Source organism: Nannospalax galili, unplaced genomic scaffold (assembly GCF_000622305.1).
Source record: "Nannospalax galili isolate Female #2095 unplaced genomic scaffold, S.galili_v1.0 scaffold781, whole genome shotgun sequence".
NCBI classification, from domain to species: domain Eukaryota; kingdom Metazoa; phylum Chordata; class Mammalia; order Rodentia; family Spalacidae; genus Nannospalax; species Nannospalax galili.
Window position 1 is genome coordinate 479,026 of NW_008346898.1, and position 23,902 is coordinate 502,927.

General features: G+C 42.9%; 2 protein-coding genes across 3 annotated transcripts in view; one reads left to right on the forward strand and one right to left on the reverse strand.

The window, feature by feature from the left end:
• Nucleotides 1-23,902, reverse strand: part of Pitpnc1 (phosphatidylinositol transfer protein cytoplasmic 1) — a 337,842-nt gene that overhangs the window by 300,428 nt on the left and 13,512 nt on the right. The window lies entirely within an intron of this gene.
• On the forward strand, nucleotides 10,115-10,291 carry LOC115072058 (NADH dehydrogenase [ubiquinone] 1 beta subcomplex subunit 1-like). Its single transcript, XM_029568367.1, has one exon. The coding sequence runs from the start codon at nucleotides 10,115-10,117 to the stop codon at nucleotides 10,289-10,291; it is 177 nt and encodes a 58-aa protein (XP_029424227.1).

Consider the following 23,902-nt stretch of genomic DNA (forward strand, 5'->3'; position numbering starts at 1 on the left):
AACAAAATGAATGGTTTGTGATTGTGTGCATCAGGCAGTAGATAAGCTTTGAGTGAGGGGCTGGGGAGATGGCTCAGTCTGTAAAGCATCTGCTACATAAGTGTGAGGACCTGATTAGATCTACTAGAACCCATGCAAAAAAAAGCAAAAGCCAGGCATGGCAGCAAGGCCCTGTAATCCCAGTGCTGGTGATGTGGAAACCGGAGGATCACTGGGGCTTGTTAGCCAGTTGCACTAGGCTCCTGCAAACCAACAGACTCCAAGTTCAACAGAAGACCCTGTGTGTGTATATATATATATATATATATGGGCTGAAAAGATGGCCCAGAGTTAAGAGCATGTACTGCTCTTCCAGGGAACTGGAGTTCAATTCCCAGCACCCACGTTAGGCAGCTCACAATCTCCTGTAACTCCAGTTCCAGGGGATTTGACGCCGCCTTTTGACTTCCCACAGACACCTGCACTCACGTGGCAGAGACACATACACATGAATGAATAAATGTGGGAAAGGCAGAGGGCAACTGAGGACGATAGCTGATGTCTTGTCAAGCTCTGCCCTATATACAAACACACACACACACACACACACACACACACACACACACATGAACTTGTACATACACATCCACAAAAAATAAATAAGATGTTGAGTTTTTAAAAGCTTCAGACAATACAATGAGGAGGGGATAATCTTTTATCGCTCCCGGATAATGCTGGGACAAATGGAGAGCCACCCAGAAGAGACTTGGATTCCTCCGACCATGCACAAGAACCAACTCTAAAACAATCACACAAACCCCTGTGTGTAACATCTAAAGCTATAAAACTCATTGAAAGAAAACATAGGTATAAATCTTTTTCACCTTGTGGGGTTTTTTTTTCACCAATATTTAAAACATTTATGTTTTAAAGGACAACATAAAAAAAAAAAGATGTGATAATCCACAGGATAGGAGAAACTATTTGAAAATCACATATGTTATAAAAGTCTAACATTCAGGGGCTAGAGAGATGGCTCAGCAGTTAAAAGCATGCACTGCTCTTGTAGAGGACCTGAGTTTGGTTCCCAGCACCCACATTAGGGAGCTCACAATAGCCTATAACTCCAGCTCCTGGGGATCTGACACCCTCTTCTGGCCTTCACTGGCATCCACTCATGTGCATATACCCCCGTACAGACATACACAGACACACAGAAATAAAAATAAGTCTTAAAGAGTCTAATATCCAGAACACATTGAAAAGAAATATTTACAACTCAATAACAATTTTTAAAAAAAAGAAAAAAACCATGTAACCTAATTAAAAACTGGACAAAGGATTTGAATAGCGATTTCTTCAAAAGACAAAATACAAATTATCAACAGGCACATAAAATAATGTTCAACATGCTAAGCCATTGGGGAAATGCAAATCCAAACCACTTCACACCCTCTAGGGTGGTTAGAATAAAAAGACAGAAGATGACACACGTTGGCAAACTGGAGCCCTTACACACTGCCAGTGGGAATGCACCATGGTGCAGCACGGAAAACAGTCTGGCAGTTTTTCAACAAATTGAGCACAGGAGTTTCACACGACCCCACAATTCTACCCCTGGGAAAATCTACAAGAATTGAAAACAAATGTTGCAGAAATGAATGGTCACAGCAACATTGTTCGTAACAACCAAAGAGCAGAAAGAACACAAAAGTCCATCTATTGGCAAATACAGTATCAATACAAGGAAATACTATCTAGCCATCAAAATAAGGACGTGTTCCTTACTGCAACATAGACCTTAAAAATATGACGCTAAGCAAAAGAAGCCAAGCACTAAAGGCGATATACAGTATGGTTCTACTGTTATGAAGTATACTGAACCAACAAACCCATAGAGCTAGAAAACAGACTGTGGTTGCCAGAGGCTCAGAAGAATGGGGAATGCCTACCAGCGGGGACAGGCTTCTTGTGGAAATTTTAAGTGTTCCATAATCAACTAATGGTGGTGGTTGCGCAACCTTGGGTATATACAAAAACCTACATGTATTTAAAAGAGTGAAGCTTAGGCTAAGCGTGATAGTGCATGCTTAGAATCCCTGCACTGGGAAGGCAGAGAAAAGAGAAATGCTGCAAGTTTGAGACCTGCCTGGACCACATTGTGAAGTCTAGGCTAGCCAGGGCTACATAGCAGTACCTTGTATGAAAGAGAAGGGGGAAGAAGAGGAAGAGGAAGAGGAGAAGGAAGGGAGAGATAGAGAGGAAAGTGAACTGCTAAAAGGAAACAGTAGCACACCACTGGAAACTGTCCTCTACAGTTCCTGTGTACAGAAGGTTTGGGACGGGAACGGGCACATGGAGAATGCTCCATGAGCTACCATTGCACTGCCATAGCTGAGCAATGGGACTCTGGGTGTGTTGTTTCCTCTCTATTCACTATTCAATTGTAAGAGACCAAGACTTTAAAAAGAACAATACACTTTCCCCTGCTTCTCAAGTCAACTCAAAATTAAATCTCAATTTCTATGACCATAAGCTGGAAGTCAACCTCGTCATATGCAAAGCTCTGTAAAAGCCACTGCAGGTGTTAAAAAAAGAGGTCACGAGAGCGGTTGAGGATATGACTCTGAGGTAGAGGGCTTGCCCCACATGAGTGAGTGTCTGGGTTTCATGAGGGGAGAAGGAAGCAAGGCAATGTCCAACTGATCACAATCCTCCCAGAGTTCAACACCTAAACCAGGAGTCATCCTCACCCCCATGCACCAGCCTCCTTATAAGACAATCTCAGCAAAGGTTTTGCTCCTCCCACACCAACCACCTGAAAGCAGGTTTTGTCTCCTTTGTAGTCCCTTTTTTTTTTTTTTTTTTGAGATAAGGTCTCAGGTAGCCCAGGCTAGCCTCAAACTCCCTAGGTAGCTAAAGATGACCTTTAACTCCTGCCTCTACCTCTTGAGTGCTGGAATTACAGGTGTTCATCATTTCCTCTGGTTTTATGCAATGCTAGGGATCCAATCCACAGCTTTGTGTGTGCTAGGCAGGCTACACTCCCAGTCCTTAACTCCCTTTAAAAAAAAAAAAAAAGTATTTACTATTTTTATTTTATGTGTATCAGTGTATTGTCTGCATGCATGTAAATGCACTCATGTCGTGAAATGTCCACGGAAGTCAGAAGAAGGTGTCAGATCCCCTGAAACTAGTTACAGATAGTTGTTAGCCGCCATGTGGGTGCTGGGAATCAAACCCAGGTCCTCTGCAAGAGCAGCCAGTGCTCTTAACCACTGAGCCATCTCTTCAGTCTCCCTTAATTCCCTTTTATAAGTTGCTTTTAAGTACTAGGGATATCTGTGGGACTATAGCATGCTTGGTGACATGTAAAGAACTATTTGCAAGGATTTTTTTTCCTCACTTGAAGTCATATATTTTTTATTATTATCAATTATTATTGTGTGTATATATAATGTATGTATAAGTGAGAGTACTGGGGTGGAGATTAAAAAACAGTTTGTGGGAGTTGGTTCTTTCCTTCCACCATGTAGGTTCTGGGTATCGAACTCAGGTCATCAGCGTTGGTGAAAAGCACCTTTACCTGTTGAACCATCTCACTGGTCAAAAATCATGTCTTTTTAATTTAATTTTTTTAAAATTTTATTTTATGTGTATTCATGTATTGCCTGCATATAGGTAAGTGCACCCGTGTCATGCAATGCCCTTGGAGGTCAAAAGAGGCTGTTGGATCCCCTGGAACTGGAGTTATGCACAGTTGTTAGCTGCCATGTGGGTGCTGGGATTCAAACCCAGGTCTTCTGCAAGACAAACCAGTGTTCTTAACTGCTGAGCCATCTCTCCAGCCCCTCATGTCTTTTTAAAGCCTTGGCTTATGTGATCTCTATAGATGATTCCACCTTCTCATCCAGGCTCTCCTGAAACTCATTTCTGAATAGGTAATAACATTCTGAAGTGCCTTTTCTGCAAGATACATTCTAGACAAAGATGCTTTCTAAAAAACAATCAACATTTTCCTCAAGATTTAAAACAGCTTGAAGTTCATCTGGAATTGTATCTAAGCTTCCAATTCTACCACAGAACAAGGGAAGGTGGTATTAACTTGGGCCATCTCTTCCCTCTGAGGTCAATATTCTTCATTTACAGATGTTCTGGGTTATCTGCTACAGAAATGTGTCACTCTGGAACTGTAAATACATCAGGAACATATATTCATTTCTAGGTATGTAGTATATTGGTTCCATTAACTCAATAACGAACCCGTGCCTTTTTCTCTTTGGCTGTGGAAAACACAGTGGTCCTGGAGAAAGCAAATGGAATTGATAACCAGAGACCTATGCTTTGATCCCAGCTCCACCACTGACCACCTGGGTAAACTTGGCAGATCCTCTGCACATCAATTTCCACATCTGTAAAATGAAGATGATAGCATCTCCCCTTGAAGGATAACTGCAAAGAAGTGATATGTGCCCTAGTTTTAGTTCCGTTGCTGTGATTAAACACCCTGATAAAAGCAGCTTTAAGGGAGAAAGTGTGTTTGGCTCACAATTCCAGGTTACAGTCCATCACTATGGGGAAGTCAAGGCAAGAACTTGAAGCAGCTGGTCACATCCACAAGAAGGGCAGCAAGAGAGTGAATGTGTTCAGCTTGGCTCAGTTTTTTCGCTCTTCTACAGTCCAGGACCCAGACTCAGGGAAGGGTGCTTCCCACATTCAGGCTGGGTCTTCCCACATCAAATAACACAATCAAGACAATCCCCCAGAGGCATGCCCACAGGACAACCTGATCTAGACAATCCCTCACTGAGACTCTCTTCCTAGGTGATTCTACCTTGTGTCAAGGTGACAATTAAAACTAACCATCACCCTAGGCAAACACTCTACCACTGAGATACAGCCCCAGTTCTTCCTTGATTGTTTTATTGTGAATCCTAGTGACCTCACACAATGTTGGATCAAAGAGGTGGTAGTGAGGGTCCTTATTGCTGTTCACAACTTTACTGTGGACATATAAACTGAAAGATTTATTTAGTCTTAATATAATGAATTTTTGGGATAAACTTGTCTGTACTGCTTTATTGTTATTACTCCCTGTTATTATTACTAATGTTTTATATAAGAGCTTCGTGTCTATGTCCTTATTTCAGACCAAAATGTCTAAAAAACTTTTGTAATACTGGGACTGGAAGCCAGGGCTTTGCATATGCTAGGCAAATGTTCTATCGCCGAGGGACATCCCAGCCTTTCTTACTGTTGTTCCAGTCTGCTATCAAGACTTACAAGGCAATATTAATTTTCTTTCAATAATCAATCTCAATCACTCTCCATTCCCTCCTTTTATAAAATTCCCGGAGGCCATTTTATTATAGAATCATAAAATAAAATGCTGACATGAAATCATTTATGTATCTGGTCCTCTCTCTTAAAATTATTTCTCTTGGCCTTGGCATCAACTAACTGGGAAACGATGATGCAGGAATTCAGGAGACTCTTTTTCCAGATGATTCTAGATTGTGTCAAGTTGACAATTAAAACTAGCCATCACAATATGATTAATACACTGAATCTGGTGTGCTAGAGTGGACCTCAGGTGTTGACTTTCTGTGCTTTCCCTTTACTCCTGAAAACAAAGTCTCACTCTAAGTAAATGTCCACATACACAAATGCATCATTTTAATTAAATGTTTATACACTTAGAAATAACTTGGCTTCATCTTTCTCAATTTTCTCCTCTGCAGGCTAAATCATAATCTTCACTAAACTGTTTCACAAAAAAATATCTAATAAGAACTTCATTTCACAAATTAAAACTTATGTGAAGGTGGGGAGTAATCCAGGCTTAAGCTTATTAATATAATTGAGGGTTCTGTTTCTATGCCCAGTACCTACTGGTTTCTGTAACAACGGGAAGCAATAATAACCTATATTTTAGGATTGAGGTATTTCTGAGAAGTATTTCTGGGTTGGAGAAAAACAGATCTATGTATCACCTCTACCAACAAGCTAGCAGTAACTATAACAGGTAAAAGAAGCAAGAATCACAGGCTGGAGAGTTGGCTCAATGGTTAAGAGCACATGATCCTCTTGTAGAAGACTCAGGTTTGATTCCCAGCACCCACATGATGGCTAACAACCATCTGTAAGTCCAGTACCAGGGGATCCAGTGCCCTCTTCTGGCCTCCATGGGCATTGCATATACATGGTGTACATATATACGTTTAGACTGCAGACAGACACTCATACACATAAAATATAAATTTTTGAGAGTGAGAGAGAGAGAGAGAGAGAGAGAAGCAAAACTCAGAGCCAATTGGTCATATTTGAAACCAATGATGCCCTACTTTCTTTACATTTAAGTTTCAGAGCCCCAGGGTTATGGTGGCTGACATATGGATGCTTATACTTAGTAGATCTCGTACACACAGAGATATATAGCTGTTGCACTAAATTTTCTCCTCCCCCCTCCTTGGAAGACTCACACTCCCATGCCCTCTAAGGTCCCAGGGCTGACAAAACTGACAGAATACCTTCTATTTGGGTTTTGCATAGTTTATGACATCCTGGAGCTGGTGCCTTACAAAGGCATGAATTCTCATAGGCTTTTTCTTTCCCATATTTGAAACCAAGCTCTCCATCAGCTTTTCAGGGGATGTCTCCCAAGTGGTTTGAGGCTCCTCCCCTTTTTCTCAGTGCACTCAGTGTTTCTCAGCTCAGAGTCTCAGCCGGGGTTGAGACCCAGCCCAGTTCAGTGCTAGCTTTTCAGAAGATGCCTACCCAACAATAGCTTTGCCCAGAGATCCCATGTAGAAGGTTGTTAAGAGATTTCCTCACCATCTTCACAAAACATCTGACATAACTTAAGAGAGGAAGGATTCATCTTAGCTCACAGTTTCCGGGGCTTCTTGCCATGGTTTCTTGGCCCCATGGCAGGGGGAGCATCTCATGCTAGCCAGGAAGCAGAGAGAGAAAGAGAGAAAGAGAGAGAGAGAGAGAGAGAGAGAAAGAGAGAGAGAGAGAGAGAACAAGGTACAACCTTCAAGAGCACGCCCCTGGTGACCTACTTCCTACAGCTAGGTCTAAAGTTTCCAGAACCTTCCAAAAGAGCCTATAGAAGACACTCCATATTGAAACCATAGTGAAGCCCAAGTGTATACCAGCCTTGTCAAGAGTAGTCAGTGCTGTGATGCACTTCGGACAGTAATGCTTGTGCCAGGACAAGGAAAGGTGCTGATGTCACAATTCCAGGACTGAGTTATCCATCTCTTATGACTTACTCTTGGTGCAGGGGTCAGCGAATGCTGGCCTACAGATCAAATCCAGTCCACCACCTGTTTTTGAAGAGCCTTTGAACCACAAATGAGCTTTACATTTTTTAAAATTTTTATTATTTTTATTTTATGTGTTTGCATGTATTGCGTGCATGTAGGTAAGTGCACCCGTGTTGTGCAATGCCTGTGGAGGTCAGAAGAGGCTGTCGGATCCCCTGGGACTGGAGTTATGGACAGTTGTTAGCTGCCATGTGGGTGCTGGGATTCGAACCCGAGTTCTGCAAGAACAACGAGTGTTCTAAACCGTTGAGCCATCTCTCCAGCCCCCGAGCTTTACGTTTTTAAAGGCTTGGAAAAAAAAAGAATTCCCAAGAAGCGGAAAATGTGGCTCAGTGGGCAGAGCACTGCAGAAAGCCTGGAGTCCCATCCCCAGCATCCCATAAACCTGGTGTAGTGTCACACATCAGCACTCAGGAAGTGGAGGTAGGTGGATCAGAAGTCCAAGATCATCCCAGCTACATACTAAGACTGAAGCCAGCCAGGGCTACCTAAGACCTTGTCTCAAAAAATGATAATAAATAAAAAGAAGAATCATGTTATACCATGTGAAAATTATCTGAAATTCAAAGTTCGGAGTCCCAAACTAAAATGTCATTGAACGAAGTCACATGTCTGCTTTGTGTTCCAAAGTTGGTTGTTGAGCAGTTGAGACACTCTACAACCTACATGTTCAAGATGTTTCTAGACATTTACAGAAAGTTAGCTGAGCCCTGCTCTCAGGCATTGTGTTCAATGTACTCCTTTTTGCTGTTAACATTATTTTGATTTTGGGGAGTTTTGTACTTTTTTATTTTTCGTGTGTGTATGTATGTGTGTGTTTTATATACATATATATACATATACAGATATATATGAGTGTTTGCTTACAAGTATATAAGTACTTCTATCTGTGCAGTGCCCACAAATGGTGTCAGATCCCCTGGTTATAGGTGGTTGCTAGCTGCCATGTGAGTGCTGGGAACCAAACCTGGGTCCTCTGCAAGAGCAGCCAGTGCTTTTGACTGCTGAGTCATCTCTCTAGCACCCCCCGCCCCGTTTTGTTTGGTTTTGAGACAGGATCTCACTTTGTCGACCAGGCTGGCCTAGAACTCACTATATAATCCAGATGGCCTAGAACTTGATACAATCCTCTTGCCTCAGTCTACATACGTGGAAAGACACAATGATAGTCTCATTCTCTCTCTCTCTCTCTCTCTCTCTCTCTCTCTCTCTCCCTTTTTCTCACTCCCTCCCTCTACCTCTCTCACTTGCTAGTTCTCTCCCCCTTTTTCTTGTCTCTCCATGAGCTCTACCACTGAGCTACAGCCCTGACCCCACTTTTTTAAATCATGAAGACAGAGTTTTGCTATGTAGGCTAGGCTAGTCTCAAATTCACAGCCCTGCCTCTGCCTCCCAAGTGTTGGGATTTCAAGGATGTGTCGCGACAACTGGTTCATGTTCAGTATTTTTTACACAAGACTTTTTTCTTTTATGTGTTTTAATGCCTGGGTTTAGTTTGAGGTGGTGTGTGTGTGTGTGTGTGTGTGTGTGTGTGTGTTGGTATATGTGTGTCGTATGTGGTATACCCAAGTGAGTGTGTGGTGCCACAGGAAGATGTTGGGTATCTTTCTCTGTTGGCCTGCAGCTTATTGGCTTGAATAGAGGTCAGTCACCAAATCCAAAGCTTGCAATTCAGCTAGGCTGCCTATTCATTGAGCCCTCAGGCTCCTCCGCCTGTCTGTGCTCCCCAATGCCAGTATTCTAGGCACCTATGGCCTTGCTTAGCTTTTTATATGGGTGCTAGGGATTTGAACTCAGGTCCTCATGGTTACACAGCAAACTATCTTCTTACCCACTCAGTCATCTCCCCAACCCCTTCAATATTTTTTAAATTATTTTTATTTATTTTATGTGTATGTGTGCATTGCCTGCTTGTAAGTGCACCTGTGTCATGCAGTGCCTGTGGAGTATAGAAGAGGGTGTAGGATCCTCTGGAACTGGAGTTAACAATCACCATGTGGGTGCTGAGAATCGAACCCAGGTCCTATGCAAGAGCAGTCAATGCTCTTAACCTCTGAGCCATCTCTCCAGCCCCTCTCTTCGATATTTTTTAAAGGGTGATAACACAGAAGGACCACAGGAATTGTGAGAGACATGAGACTGTTTAGTAAGTTGAAGAGAGAGGAATGCGGATATTAAGCCAGTGTGTGAGGGGCCTGAGGGGCAACACCATAGATTTAAATGTTTTAGGAGTCAGTATGTGGAAGGGGCTTGTGTTTCAGGGTGGTGGAGGAAATTCTAGGGGGTCACTGTATATCAACTAAACATAGGAAAGAATCTTCTGATAAATTCTGGTAGACAGTCTCACAGAAGAGGTCCTGACACAGAACAGTAGCCCCTGCCAAACCTTCTACTTCAGTCAGAAGGCAAGATGGCCAGTTTCCAAAATGATTACAGAAAGGATTCTTCCAGTGGGTTGGAAGTTGAATCGACTGAAGGCTCAAGTTCTTTCTTGGATTTTATATCAAAAGAAAATGACGAGGACTTTGGATGCAGCTCAGTTGCTAGAGCGCTTCCTCACATGCACAAAGCCCTGGGTTCCATCCCCAGCACTGCATATACACTAGACATGGTGACAGGTTTGTGATCTCAGCACTCAAGAGGTGAAGGCAAGAGGATCAGAAATTCAAGGTCATCCTCAGCTACACAGTGAGTTCAAGGCCAGCCTGGGCTATATGAAACCCTGTCTCAAGACAAAACAAAGAGAGAGAAGCTCCCTGCCGCTGCCCTTGGTTGTGGGTTGACTCCGCACACGGGCTGCAGTCATGACCAACTTACTTCAGCTTGTGCATGACCACTGGGTTCATACACTTGTCCCTATGGGATTTGTCATTGGCTGTTATCTAGACAGAAAGAATAATGAAACGCTAACTGCCTTCCAGAATAAGAGCATGCTGTTTAAAAGGGAACTAAGGCCCAATGAAGAAGTTACTTGGAAGTAAAGACTGTGACTAAATCACAGGCTGTTCACCTTTTAAAAGCTAAGGGAGAAATAAAAACATGCTTATTGCTTTAATTTTTAAAAATTTATTATTTTTATTTTATGTGTATGTGTGTATTGCCTGCATGTAGGTAAGTGCACCCGTGTCATGCAATGCCCATGGAGGATAGAAGAGGCTGTCGGATCCCCTGGAACTGGAGTTATGGACAGTTGTTAGCTGCCATGTGGGTGCTGGGATTTGAACCCAGATCTTCTGCAAGAACAGTGTTCTTAACTTCTGAGCCATCTCTCCAGCCCTGCATGCTTATTATTAAAAAGAGAGAGAGAGAGGACAAACAACTGAGGATATGGTTCAGTCGCAGAGTGCTTGCCTAGCATGCTCAAGACCCTGTGTTCTATCCCTAGCAATGACAAAAGAAAAAAAGGAAGGACGGAAGGAAGGAAGGAAGGAAGGAAGGAAGGAAGGAAGGGAGGAAAAAACAATCCTAATTGGCAAGTGAAACTATATTAAACAATTATTACCATATTCTGTAAGGATTGACTTCATAGGGAAATATATCTTATTACAAATTATATATATTTTATATGTTTATGTGATATATCTCAATTAAAAGGGGCATACTAAAAAGAAGTCTTCCATGTAAATAGAGTCCATCAGCTATAACAAGAATTCTATTAGGAAAAGGAAGGTTATTTTTAGAAGGAGGGCTCCAGTTATACAAAATCAGGAAAGGAAAACCCCTGCTAAATAAAGCAAGCTGAAATCTTTCCTTGCATTACTATTGGAAATTGTCATGGTATGGCTTGAAGGAAAGAAAAAAAAAATCTAAAAGGGTGGAATGCCCCTCTCCCCCAAAAAAGAAAACCAGACAAACATGCCAGGCTTTACAGGGCAGGAGCTGTGGGTGTAGCCGGGTTGGTAGGGTGCTTGGCTGGCATGCAGGAGACCCTGCATGTTGTGATTCGATGGCACTCTTTGTGAGCCCCTTCACAGAATAGTTTAGCGAGGGACTTCACGACATGCAACCACCTGTTACGCAGTTATTTTGGCCCATCTATTTTCAATGGCAACCTTAACACCCAAGCCAGAGACACACCACCATAGCAACGTAAACAGCAGGGGGCTGGAGAATAAAATCCAAAGCAGTGATTTACAGCCCCTGCAGGGCTGGAAATAAACGAATCCTTGAGCATTTATTACTGTGACACACATTCCCACCTGGCAAACTCAGACTCTGTGGACAGCTCAGGTTTTCCCATGGGCCACGTGAAAAGCACACACTCCAAGATGCGGACTGAACTACAACATGCTCCTCTAAAATGGAGATTATTTTTTAAAGATTTCCTTTTATTATTATAATTATGCCTAGGTGTTTGTGACTATGTGTGGATATGTGGCTGTGAGTGCAGGTGCTTACCAAGGCCAGCGAGTCGGGTCGCCTGGGGCTGGAGCTGCAGGTGGTGCTGGGAACTGAACTCAGGTCCTCTAAATGGGCAGTACAAACGCTCAACAGCTGAGCCATCTCTCCAGCCGTCAAATGGAGACAGTTTAATTATTTTATTTTATTTGTTTGTGGAGGGGATGTGTGTTTGTGTATATGCACATGCACATACACCTGTGTGTGTGTGTGCGCGCGCATGTAAGAGAGAGAATGTGTGTGTGTGTGTGTGTGCGCGCGCGCGCGTGTAAGAGAGAGAGTGTGTGTGTGTGTGTGGGTGTGCGCGCGCATGTAAGAGAGAGAGTGTGTGTGTGTGTGTGGGTGTGCGCGCGCATGTAAGAGAGAGAGTGTGTGTGTGTGTGTGGGTGTGCGCGCGCATGTAAGAGAGAGAGTGTGTGTGTGTGTGTGGGTGTGCGCGCGCATGTAAGAGAGAGAGTGTGTGTGTGTGTGTGTGCGCATGTAAGAGAGAGAATGTGTGTGTGTGTGTGTGTGTGCGCGCGCGCATGTAAGAGAGAATGTGTGTGTGTGTGTGTGCGCATGTAAGAGAGAGAATGTGTGTGGAGGCCAGAAAAGAACATTGGATCTCTTGGAGCTGGAGTTATAGGAGTTGGCAAGGCACTCATGTGTGTGTGTGTGTGTACTAGAAGTCAAAGAGTGTCTTCCTCCTTATTTTTTGAGACAGGGTCTGTCACTAAACAAGGATCTCACAGATTTGGCCAGACTAGCTGGCCAGTGAGCTCGAGGGAGCCTCCTGTCTCCATCTCCCTGGTGCTGGGATTACAAGTGAGGGCTACCATGCCCAGCATTTTTTTTACCTGAGTGCTGAGGATCTGAACTCAGATCCTCATATTTATGCAGCAAGAACATTACCTACTGAGCCATATCCTCAGTCCCTAAAAGGAAGGGTTTTTTTGGTTTGGTTTTTTGGGGTTTTATTTTTTTGTCTTTTTTTTGAGACAGGGTCTCCCTGTAGTCCCAGCTGTCCTGGAACTCACTATGTAGACCAGGCTGGCCTTGAACTCACAGAGATCTGCCTGCCTCTGCCTCCTGAGTACTGGGATTAAAGGTGTGCGCCATCACGCAAAGGAAGGCATTTTAAAGGGTGTAAGTCATACAATCTAAAGAGAGGCAGATAGTCTATGAAGGCATTTAAGAAAGGGAGCCAGGTATTTCACACACAGCACAGCACTATCACTGGTGGGCTCTGTGTGACTGGCCCCTCAGACACACAAAAAGAAGAGCTTTTCTGTGTATTTTTTTTTTTTTTCAGTGCTGGGGTTGGAACCCAGGGTCTTACTCATACTAGGCAAAGGTTCACTGAGCTAAATTTAAGGATGTAGACTCAGACAAATTGAGTCTTCTTAAATCAAATCAGGGATAGCACAATCCACCAACAACCTGTCTGCTCTCCTCCCACCTACCACACCAATCTAAACCAGAAACCCCAATTGAGGGCAACTTAGTTGGCTCAGGAAGACAAAACTCAGAGGTGTTTAATAAAATAAAAGATAGACTAGAAGGAAGAAACATCACACATTTGGAAGCGATGACGTGTCTTTTCAGGGGTGATACTTTCTGGGAGGGGGGGGCAATTAGCAGAAGTTACAATGTCCACATTGCAAGGTGTGGCTGATAGCCATCCAAAATGATCCAACAAAAACAGAAAGCAAGCTGATTACCCTGCTGGGGATGAGCCGCACCCACAGGCGTGTCGCCAGCAAAGCCTCTAGCTGCAGTACTGGTGAACAAGTCCTAGCCTAAATCAGGCTAGGAGAAACTCCCAAGGGAGAGCCTGAGCCCAGCAGGGAGCAACACAGGCCTGGGTTCCTGTGGTCTGTGGGCTCCTGGCCCAGAGCTGCAGTCCTTGAGCCCCCGGTTGGCCGAGCCAACCCTGAGGGAGCCACTCCAAAAATGAAAAATAGATGTAGCAGTGATTCGGCTCCTAGGAGGCTGGCAATCTGGCTGCTTTTGAGCTAAGAACCAGTACCAAATTCTCTTTTTAAAAACTATAATGCCCCAGAGGCAGGCAGATCTCTATGAGTTTGAGGCAAGCCTGGTCTACATAGTGAGTTCAAGGCCAGCCGGGGCTACAGAGAGAGAGACCCTGTCTCAAAAAAACAAAACAAAACAACAACAACAATAATAAATACAATGCCCATGCATGTAGCCCAGTGCTCAGGAGGCTAAGGCAGAAGTTGTGCAAGTTCAAATGCCAGCCTGGGCTACAGAGTGAGTTAAAGGCTAACCTGGGCTACATATATAGCGATTCTCACACACACACACACACACACACACACAATGTTGGTTGTCTGTCAGAGTCATTTTATTTTTTATTTTTATATATTTCTTTGTGTGTGTATGAGAGAGAGAGAGAGAGAGAGAGAGAGAGAGAGAGGAGAGAGAGAGTGACTGAGAGAGAGAAAGAAGCAAGAGTGTAAGCAAGAAGCTGAACACCTCTGTAAATAATGGCTAATTTAAAATATACTTGACCCTTTCAGAAGTGTTTTTCTTGAGAAGCCGTAAGGGGATTATTCCATTTGGACAACTAATAGCCTAATTATTATTTCTTTTAAAGAAAAAAAAAAAAAAAACCAACTACCAAGCTCTTTTTCTGCCAGATCTTGGCAAGAGCAGACATCTAAATACATCCCTATCTGCAGGACCATAAGTCATCCCACTCAAAACCCTAATTACACATGGCTGTGTCCAAGTCCCCGTCACACATAATCCAAAAGAGGTAAAACAATGGAATCTTGAATCCGCAGTTTTCATTTGGACTCAGTGCCTCTAAGGGGGCTATTCCAGCTGGGCATGGTAGCCTGTAATCCCAGCACTCAGGAGGCTGAGACAGAAGGATTACAGAAAGCTTGAGGCCAGCCTGGCCTATATAAATTCAAAGCCAAAACTGGGCTACATAGCAAGATGCTGTTTCAAAAACATAACAAAACAGGAACTGGAGAGATGGCTCAGTGATTAAGAGCACCTGTATTTGATTCCGTGTACCCACATGGCAGCTACAACTGGTTATTATTCCAGTTCCAGGGGATCTGACATCCTCTTCTAGTCTTCACCGGCATTGCATGACACAGGTACACTTACATACATGCAAGCAAAAAATCTATACACATTGAATAAATTAAATAAACAAATAAAGTCTCATGTGGTGGCTTATGCCTTTAATTCCAGCACTCCAGAGGCAGAGACAGGCAGATCTCTGTAAGATAAAGGCCAGTCTGGTCTACATAGTGAGTTCCAAGCCAGCTGGGGTTGCAGGGAGACCCTGTCTCAAAAAAACCAGAAACATAAATTAAAATGATAAATGAATCAATCAAAAAATTTAAACAAAACAAAACACACAAAAACAGGAAAGATAGCCGGGCGTGGTAGTAGTCCCAGCACTTGGGAGACAGAGGCAGGCGGATCTCTGTGAGTTCAAGGTCAGCCTGGTCTACATAGTGAGTTCCAGGACAGCTGGGGCTACAGGGAGACCCTGCTTCAAAAAGACGAAAAAAAAAAAAAACAGGAAAGAAAGATAAAAAGCATTCGCCCTGCCTGGACTTGGGTTATGTCTCCAACTGGCAAGGTACAACTTCTACCCCAGTGACCAAAAGCAATTCAAGTTACTAAACTCTCTGCACATGGGCCCAGGAGGATTAGATAACCACACTTCCTTATCTTTTAACCATATCATTAAGCAAAAGAGCTATGTTTTCCCAGTGTTTTTAAGTACTGAGAAAAACTACCCTCAGCAGCAAAGGATCGGAACATGTTTAAGGCTGGACAGGGAAGCCTGTGTGATGTCATTTCAGAACAGGGAAAACCCGGCAAAATGCTCCTGGTGGAGGGTTATGTCACCAGGGCTCTAACCACAGTAATTACACATTTCGGGAGACACACCCATGGCTCTAGTACAAAATTCTCTTCTAACAATCTTCATTAAAAAAAAAAAAAAAAACACCTGTCCAAAAGGTAGAATGATGGTGTCAGGGGCTAGAGGAGGAAGGAGGACTTAGTGTGTGTAATGTACACACATGTGGAGACGCAGTGTAATATACATACATTATGGTACATGCCTATAGACCCAGCTTCTTGGGAGGCTAAGGCAGAGGATCACTTGAGTCTAGGAATTCAAGACCAGCTTGAATAACAAAATAAGATGCTATCTAAAAAAGGAGCTGGAAAGATGGTTCAGAAGTTAAGAGCATTTGCTCCTCTTCCAGAGGAACCAGGTTCAGTTCCCAGTACCCACATGGCAGTTTACAACCACCGGTAACTCCAGCTCCAGGGGATCTGACACCCTCCTCTGACCTTAGTGGGCAATGCATACATGTGGTACACATACATACATGCAGCAAAACACTCATACACATTAAAAAAAAAATTTAGATCTTTAAAAAAAGGGGGGGTCAAGATGGCTCAGTGGGTAAGGGCACCAGCCACCAAGCCAGATGACCTGAATATGATCACTGGGACCCACACAGTAGATGGAAAGAACTGACTCCTGAAATTACCCCCTGACCTCCATACAAACAAAAACATGCACACAAAATAAATAAGTAAAAATATAACAAAAAGGTCAAGTAGAGTGGTACACGCCTTTAATCCCAGCACTTAGGAGGCAGAAGCAAGCGGATTTCTGTGAGTCTGAGGACAGCCTGGTCTACATAGGGAGTTCCAGGCCAGTAAGGACTACATAGTAAGACCCTGTCTCAAAATAGTAACAACAAGAACAATAATAATAATATCTAATGAGGGGCTACAGACATAGTTCAGTGGTATACACAAGGCCCTGGATTCAATACGCAGCACCAGAAAAAAAAAAAAGAAAGAAAGAAAGAAAGAAAGAAAGAAAGAAAGAAAGAAAGAAAGAAAGAAAGAAAGAAAGAAAGAAAGAAAGAAAGAAATGGAACGCAGGTGGTTTGCTAGTGAATCCAAAGCTCTGTTTGTAGACATAGGTGAAAATGGACAGGAAAGAAAATGTTATAAAAATGTTAGAATGTTCAATAAGCCATCATATTGACTTAAATTATCTTCTTCTCCTGAGTTAAACATTTATAAATGTTTTCTAAGAAGATAAGTTACCATCATAACCATACTTCCTTTCTGAGAAAAGAAGTCCAGTTAATGTCTATTTCGGCCTTGCACAGGAATAAAGCATTATCGCTAATGAAATATTCTCCCTTCTTCTTTAGCACAACACTTGTCAGTGCCAACCTTGCTTGTCTGAAATGCGCCTGAAATGCATGAGTATCTTTTTTTATTATAGTTAAGTATTCAAAAAAATGCACTTTTTCTGTTAAATGTTCTCAAAAACAAGCAAAAAAACAAAAAAACAAAAACACCTGTCAAAGGCTTCAGCTACTGTCATAGAGGGAGAGGCCACTGACTGGCTCATTCCTGCCATCCTAAATGCAGATGTGAACCCTCTCATTTTGCTCTTTTAGAAGGTTGAATTCATGACTGGGGATGTGGCTTAGTTGGTCAAGTGCTGGCCCAGCATGCACAAAGCCTTGAGTTCAATCCCCAGCACCCTGTAAGTGGTGGAACTTTCAGGAAGTGGGGTCTAGTAGGAGGAAGTCAGATCATTAAAGGCATGCCCTTAAAGGAGTGAAGGAGCTGGGCCCCTTTCTGTCTTTGCTCCCCAGTCACCATGAAGTATTTGCCATGTGCTTTCCTATGACGTACCACCTTGCTACAGGCCCCAAAGCAAAGGGCCTGCTCAGCATAAAGTGAAACCTCCAAATAGGAACCAAAACAACCTTTTACTCTTTTTGAGATGGTTATATCAGGTATTTTGTTGTAGTGCTGCAAAGCTGTATGACAGTCACCCACCAGTGTGAATGCTCTTACTACTACTAAAATGTACACTTAGCAATTATGTTAAAAAATGAAAGTTGCAAGTAGCCAGTTTCTTGGCTAAAAGTCAAAATGTCCTTGGGCCTCTTAGCAACATACTCTGTTCCAGAGACCAAAAATGTCAAAAGTATTTGGGAGCTTTTATCTAATCCCTAAAAGATTTTATGGTTACCTCTTCAGAAGGGGGAATGTTAGATTAGCAAAAAGCCCCGTTGAAAAAAAAGAAAAGAAAAGAAGAAAGAAAGAGTACACAAAGTTGTCAGGAAAAAGTGATACGAGATACAGGAAGAGTTGAAGGGGAGTGGGCGTGGATTTGATCAAAACATCTTACATGCATGTATGAAATTCTCAATAAATTTTTTTAAGTTAAAAAAGGAGTGCAATGATTAAATCAAGAAAAAAAAAAAAAAACCCAGAAAGTTTCCAGGAGTGGTGGCACACACCTTTAATCCCAGTACTCAGAAAGCAGAAGCAGGCAGATCTTTCTGAGAAAGTTCTTGGCCTGTCAGGGTTACATAGTAAGACCTTGTCTCAAAAAAAAAAGGGGGGCGGGGCTGGAACCATGGGTCAGTGGTTAAGAACACTGGTTGTTCTTGCAGAAGACCCGGGTTTGAATCCCAGCACCCACATGGCAGCTAACAATTGTCTGTAACTCCAGTCCCAGGGGATCCGACAGCCTCTCTGTCCTCTGCGGGCATTGCACAACACGAGTGCACTTACATGCAGGCAATACATGCATACACATAAAATAAAAATAATAAAGTTTAAAAGAAATTTTTTTAAAAAGTTGAAAAAAAGCTTCCTTAGATTTCTGATGAGAAATTCAAAGACGTTGGGCTCTCTATCATTACTACTAAAACAAACATGTTATAACCTAAAATGGATTATTTGGAGTGGATCACCCTTAATCGAAAGTATACATCCTGGTCCTGTGTGTGTGTGTGTGTGTGTGTGTGTGTGTGTGTGTGTGTGCATGGGCATGTTTGGTTGTGTATGCCCATGCCCGTGCATGCATGTATGGAAGCCAGAGCAGGACATCAGGACATCAGAGGTGTCCTACTCTTAACACTTGCTACCTTAATCCCTGTGAGACAGAGTCTCTCACTGAACTTGGAGCTGGGCTTGCAGGCAGCAAGCCCCAAAGATCCTCCTGTCCCCACCCCCCAGATACATACACACACAATGCTGGGGTTACAGATGTATGTACAGCCATACCCAGCTTTGGTTTTGTTGGTTTGCTTTTTTGTTTTTAATGTTGGTGTTGGGGATCCAAACTCTTACTCAGCAAGCACTCTTACCCACTGTGCAATCTCTTCAGCTTCCTGGCCAACTTTTTTAAATTAATCAGTTTTTATTTATTTTTGAAAACTGTGATCAAATGCATATGACATAAAATTTTCCATCTTGACCACTCAGCGATTAAGAGCACTTACTGCTCTTGTAAAGGACCAGAGTTCCATTCCCAGTACCCATGTTGGGTGGCTCACAGCTGTCTGTAACTCCAGCTCCAGGGTATCCAGTGCCCTCTTCTGGCCTCCAAGGGCACCCATACACACACACACACACACACACTCACACACACACACACACACACACAAATAAAATAATTTTTAAAATATTTTATTTATTATTTTTATATTTTTATATTTATTTATTTATTTATTTAGTCTTTTTGAGACAGGGTCTCCCTGTAGCCCCAGCTCTCCTGGAACTCACTATGTAGACCAGGCTGGCCTTGAACTCACAGAGATCCGCCTGCTTCTGCCTCCCAAGTGCTGGGATTAAAGGCGTGCGCCACCACGCCCGGCCTATTATTTTTATTTTATGTGTATGAGTGTATTGTCTGCATGTGTGTGAGTGCACCTGTGTCATGCAATGCTGTGGAGATCAGAAGACGGCTTTGGATTCTCGTGGATCTGGAGTTAAGGACAGTTTGTAGCCGCCATGTGGGTGCTGGGAATCGAACCTGGGTCCTCTGCAAGAGCAATCAGTGCTCTTAACCTCTGAGCCATCTCTCCAGCCCCAATAAAATAATTTTTAAGGATTTTATTCTAGGGGATGGGGGTATAGCTAGGACTAAGTGTGTTTGAGGCCATGGCTTTGATCTCCAAAAGTACTTCTTTTAGTCCATATGAAGTGTGAGTCTGAAAAAAAAAATAATATGCACATAGTTTATAAATTTTCTTAGGAAGCAGTGCTAAGAAAGGTGAATTAAGGGCTGAGGCTGTAGCTCAGTAGTAGCATGATTGCCTAGCATGTGTGACATTCCAGGTTCAATCTCTAGTACTGCCAAGAGAGACAGAGAGAGAAGCTTTGATGAGCAGCATCTCGGTGGGGATGGCAAACATGAAGCTCTGAACAGCACATTCTGATCATCTTTATTAAGACCTTCCAATCTGCTCACCCCCAGACGAACAGTTTGACGTTTTAAGCCATCAGAGGCCCAGCATCACTTGTGTGTTCCCAGCATTATTTTCAGACACTAATTTTGAGCGAGTCGCTGGTGCTCCTGAGCTAACATCCCTGCAGCTGATGCCTCTGAAACCAAAGGGTTTTGCTGCCTTTAAAAGGAATAATTTCCAAGAGTGTAGGGGCGGTTCTCTTTAGAGTGTGAACTACAGAAGTTCTTTTCAAAGAGGAAAGTGATTCATTTATTAAAGTTGCACAGAAGAATAGCACTTGGTTTAATGCCTAGGTTAAATTGCTCTTCCTACCCCCTCACTTTTTTTTTTTTTTGAGAGAGGGTCTCAAGTAGCCCAGGTTGGCTTTAAACTCAGTATGCAGAATTCCTGATCCTTTACTTCTATCTCCACAGTGCTAAGATTGCAAGCATACCATAATCAGTTAAAATATGTCTTTATTGTCATGATGTTTTACAAAATATTTTATTTTATGTGTATGAGTGCATTGCCTGCATGTATGTAAGAGTGCCCATGTCATGCAATGCCTGCAGAGGTCAGAAGAGGGTGTTGAATTTCCCTAGAACTGGAGTTACGGACAGTTGTTGGCTGCCATGTGGGTGCTGGGAACCAAACCTAGGTCTTCTGCAAGCGCAACCACTGCTCTTAACCACTGAGCCATCTCTCCAGTCCTGATGATGATGATGATGATCTGTGTGATATTTGTGAGTGTAAGTACACTCATACCACAACACACATGTGAGGTCAGTGGACAATTTCCATGAGTCGATTCTCTTTCCACCATGTGAGTCTCAGGGATTGAACTTAAGTCACCCAGTTTGGCAGCAAGCACCTTTACCTACTGAGTCATTCACTGACCCCAAATTTATCTTTCAGTGTGCAATAAAGTTTAGGGACTACTCTTTTCTCTTACTGAAACATAAGAGTTACTTTTCCCTAATTACTTCTTTTTATAATCTTGAATACATTATTTAATCTCTAAGAAGTTGGGGGAGGTTGATGTTCATGGAACTAGCTAATCCTCAAAATTGCTTCTATTTTTTACTACTCTGAAAAAGGCAGAATTTGGTAGGGCAAAGAGCCCAGGGATGTTTAGCATGAGGAGCTTAGGTGTGAATCTGGGTCTGCCACTAGCAAGCCGTGGACCACATCTGTGAAATAGGCATGATAATGTCTAACTCATGAGACTGTCATGAGGAGCAAAGGGAACAGGCACTTATTCAGTAAGTGCCATGTCTCTCTTTCCCTGAGCCCTTTGCAAGTGAAAAGCGACTACAATGCCCCAAGCACAGAAAAATCAACCAATCAAAACCTTTTATTGTTTCTTTGGTGGTGCTGGGGATCTAACCCAGGTCCCTGAGCATGCTTACAAATCATTTTAACATTCATAGTTTTAAACAGAACCTCTCCCACACTGTGTCACTGAAGTGTCTAGACCCGAATATCTTCTAAACATATAGACGAAACTACTGCCAGGTAGTCAACAGTTAATGCAGACTCATAACTGGTCAAAATGTTGTAAATAAGTGACTACTGAGTGCTCCTTTATCACCCGCCAAGGCTCAGGGGGCAGAAAGACTGTAAGAGCCAGAGACTGTGGAGTCTTCTGGACATGACATGACTGGTACACCCATGAACTCACAGCAGCAGTGGCTGCCTACACAAGACCTGCACAAGGCAAGGCCCATCAACGTTCCATCATGGATGGGGGAGGCACTCATGAGGCCACATCCCTCCCTGAGGAGCTACAGGCAGTTAGTTAATAGCTGCTGTGCAAGTGGTATAGCCAATGGCAAGTTGCCCTTGGCTCAAGTACATAACCCCCATCCAGGCTCACGCAGGTACTAAATGCGGTAAGTCACACACACACACACACACACACACACACACACACACACACAAGAGATGAAAGTAGAAAGGGACTTGTTAGGAAGAGGGAGTTCAGCAGCAAGAGAGGGCTAAGAGGATAAAGGGTAGGATAAGATCAAAGTGTATTAGGTGCATATGTATGAAATTGTGAAAGAATAAGTAAATGCAAATAAACACACAGGCTACTGCCAAGCCACATGCCACCAAGACCTTGTGCCACAAGGTGACTGGCTAGTTCCTCTCTTCAGAGCCAGGAGAAGGAGCTTACACAATTTATGTCAGTCACAAAAATGGAGATGGTTGAGATAAACAGCCCTACAGCTTTCTAGGGACTATGTAGCCCTACATAAGACTTTCCAGGAAGCCTGAGTACAAGACTCACTGACAGGTGATATTACTCTCTCTGCAATCTGTCTGTACAAGTCATACAAGTTCCAGACACCTTTGCCAGAGACAAGAGCTAGTAAGACTTTGCCATCTTAAGATGGCGCCTTTAAAACAGCCAGGTGTAAAGACTATAATCCCAGCACCAGGGAGGCTGAGGCAGGAGGGTTGCAAGTTCAGCACCAGCCTGGACTACATGGCAAGAGTCTGTCTAAAAATAATAGAAAACAAAAATAGAAAAAGAGGGGCTGGAGAGATGGCTCAGTGGTTAAGAGCACTGACTGTTCTTGCAGGGGACCTAGGTTCGAGTCCCAGAACCCACATGGTGGTTATGAACCATCCTTAACTCCAGTTCCAAGGGACTCCAATGCCCTCTTCTGACCTCTGCGGCATTGCACGACATGGGTGCACTCACATACATGCAGGCAATACACTCATACACATAAAATGAAAATAATAATTTTTTTTTTTTGGTCTTTTTGAGACAGTGTCTCCCTGTAGCCCGAGCTGTCCTGGAACTCACTCACTATGTAGACCAGGCTGGCCTTGAGCTCACAGAGATCCGCCTGCCTCTGCCTCCCCAGTACTGGGATTAAAGGCGTGCGCCACCACGCCCGACAATAATAAATAAATTTTTAAAAAAATAGAAAAAGAGCCGGGCGTGGTGGTGCACACCTTTAATCCCAGCACTCAGGAGGCAGAGGCAGGAGGATCTCCGTGAGTTCAAGGCCAACCTGGTCTACATAGTGAGTTCCAGGACAGCTGGGGCTACAGGGAGACCCTGCCTCAAAAAGACCAAAAAAAAAAAAAAATAGAAAAAGAGGTTGGGGATTTAGCTCAGTGGTACAGCACTTGCCTAGCAAGCACAAGACCCTGAGTTCAGTCCTCGGCTCAAAAAAAAAAAAAAAAATTGAAAAAGAACATGTACCTCAACTAAAAATTTAAATGTTAGTACACTTTTTCTCAGACATAAGTAAGAAAGAGAGAGAGAGAGAGAGAGAGAGAGAGAGAAATAAACCTGCTACGATAGTTAAAAGTAGAAAATATTGCAGAGATGTCAGGAAATACAAAAAAAATCCAGCAAATAAGACCCAGTGCATGAAGGTTTAAACAATTTAATTATAGTAAAATCTATGCTAATAGTGATTCCTCATTCCTCAGCTAATTCTTTTAAACACATGAAGATTGGGTTTTTTTCAGTGTGAAAACAAAGAGACTTAGAAACTTCTGGAGGAGGCCTTCCTATAACTAATATAATCAGACCAGAATGAGGTGTATATATGTATGTGTGTGTCTACACATGTGTCTATGTGATGTGTTTATGTATTATGTATGTAGGCATGTGTGTGAATATGGAATTCACTATGTAGACCAGGCTGGCCTTGAACTCACAGAGATTTGCCTGCCTCTGCCTCATGAGTGCTGTAATTAAAGGTGTATGCCACCACGCCTAGCTTGAATATGTGTATTTCTGTATGTGTGCTGTGTGTGTATTTCTAGGTTTATGTCTGTACCTTAATGTGTATGTCTGTGTGTGTTTACTTGCATATGTATACATGTATCTGTGTATTTATCACTGTTGTATGTAGGCATGTATGTGAATTGTATATAACTGTGTATGTGTGTATTTCTATGTGTCTTTGT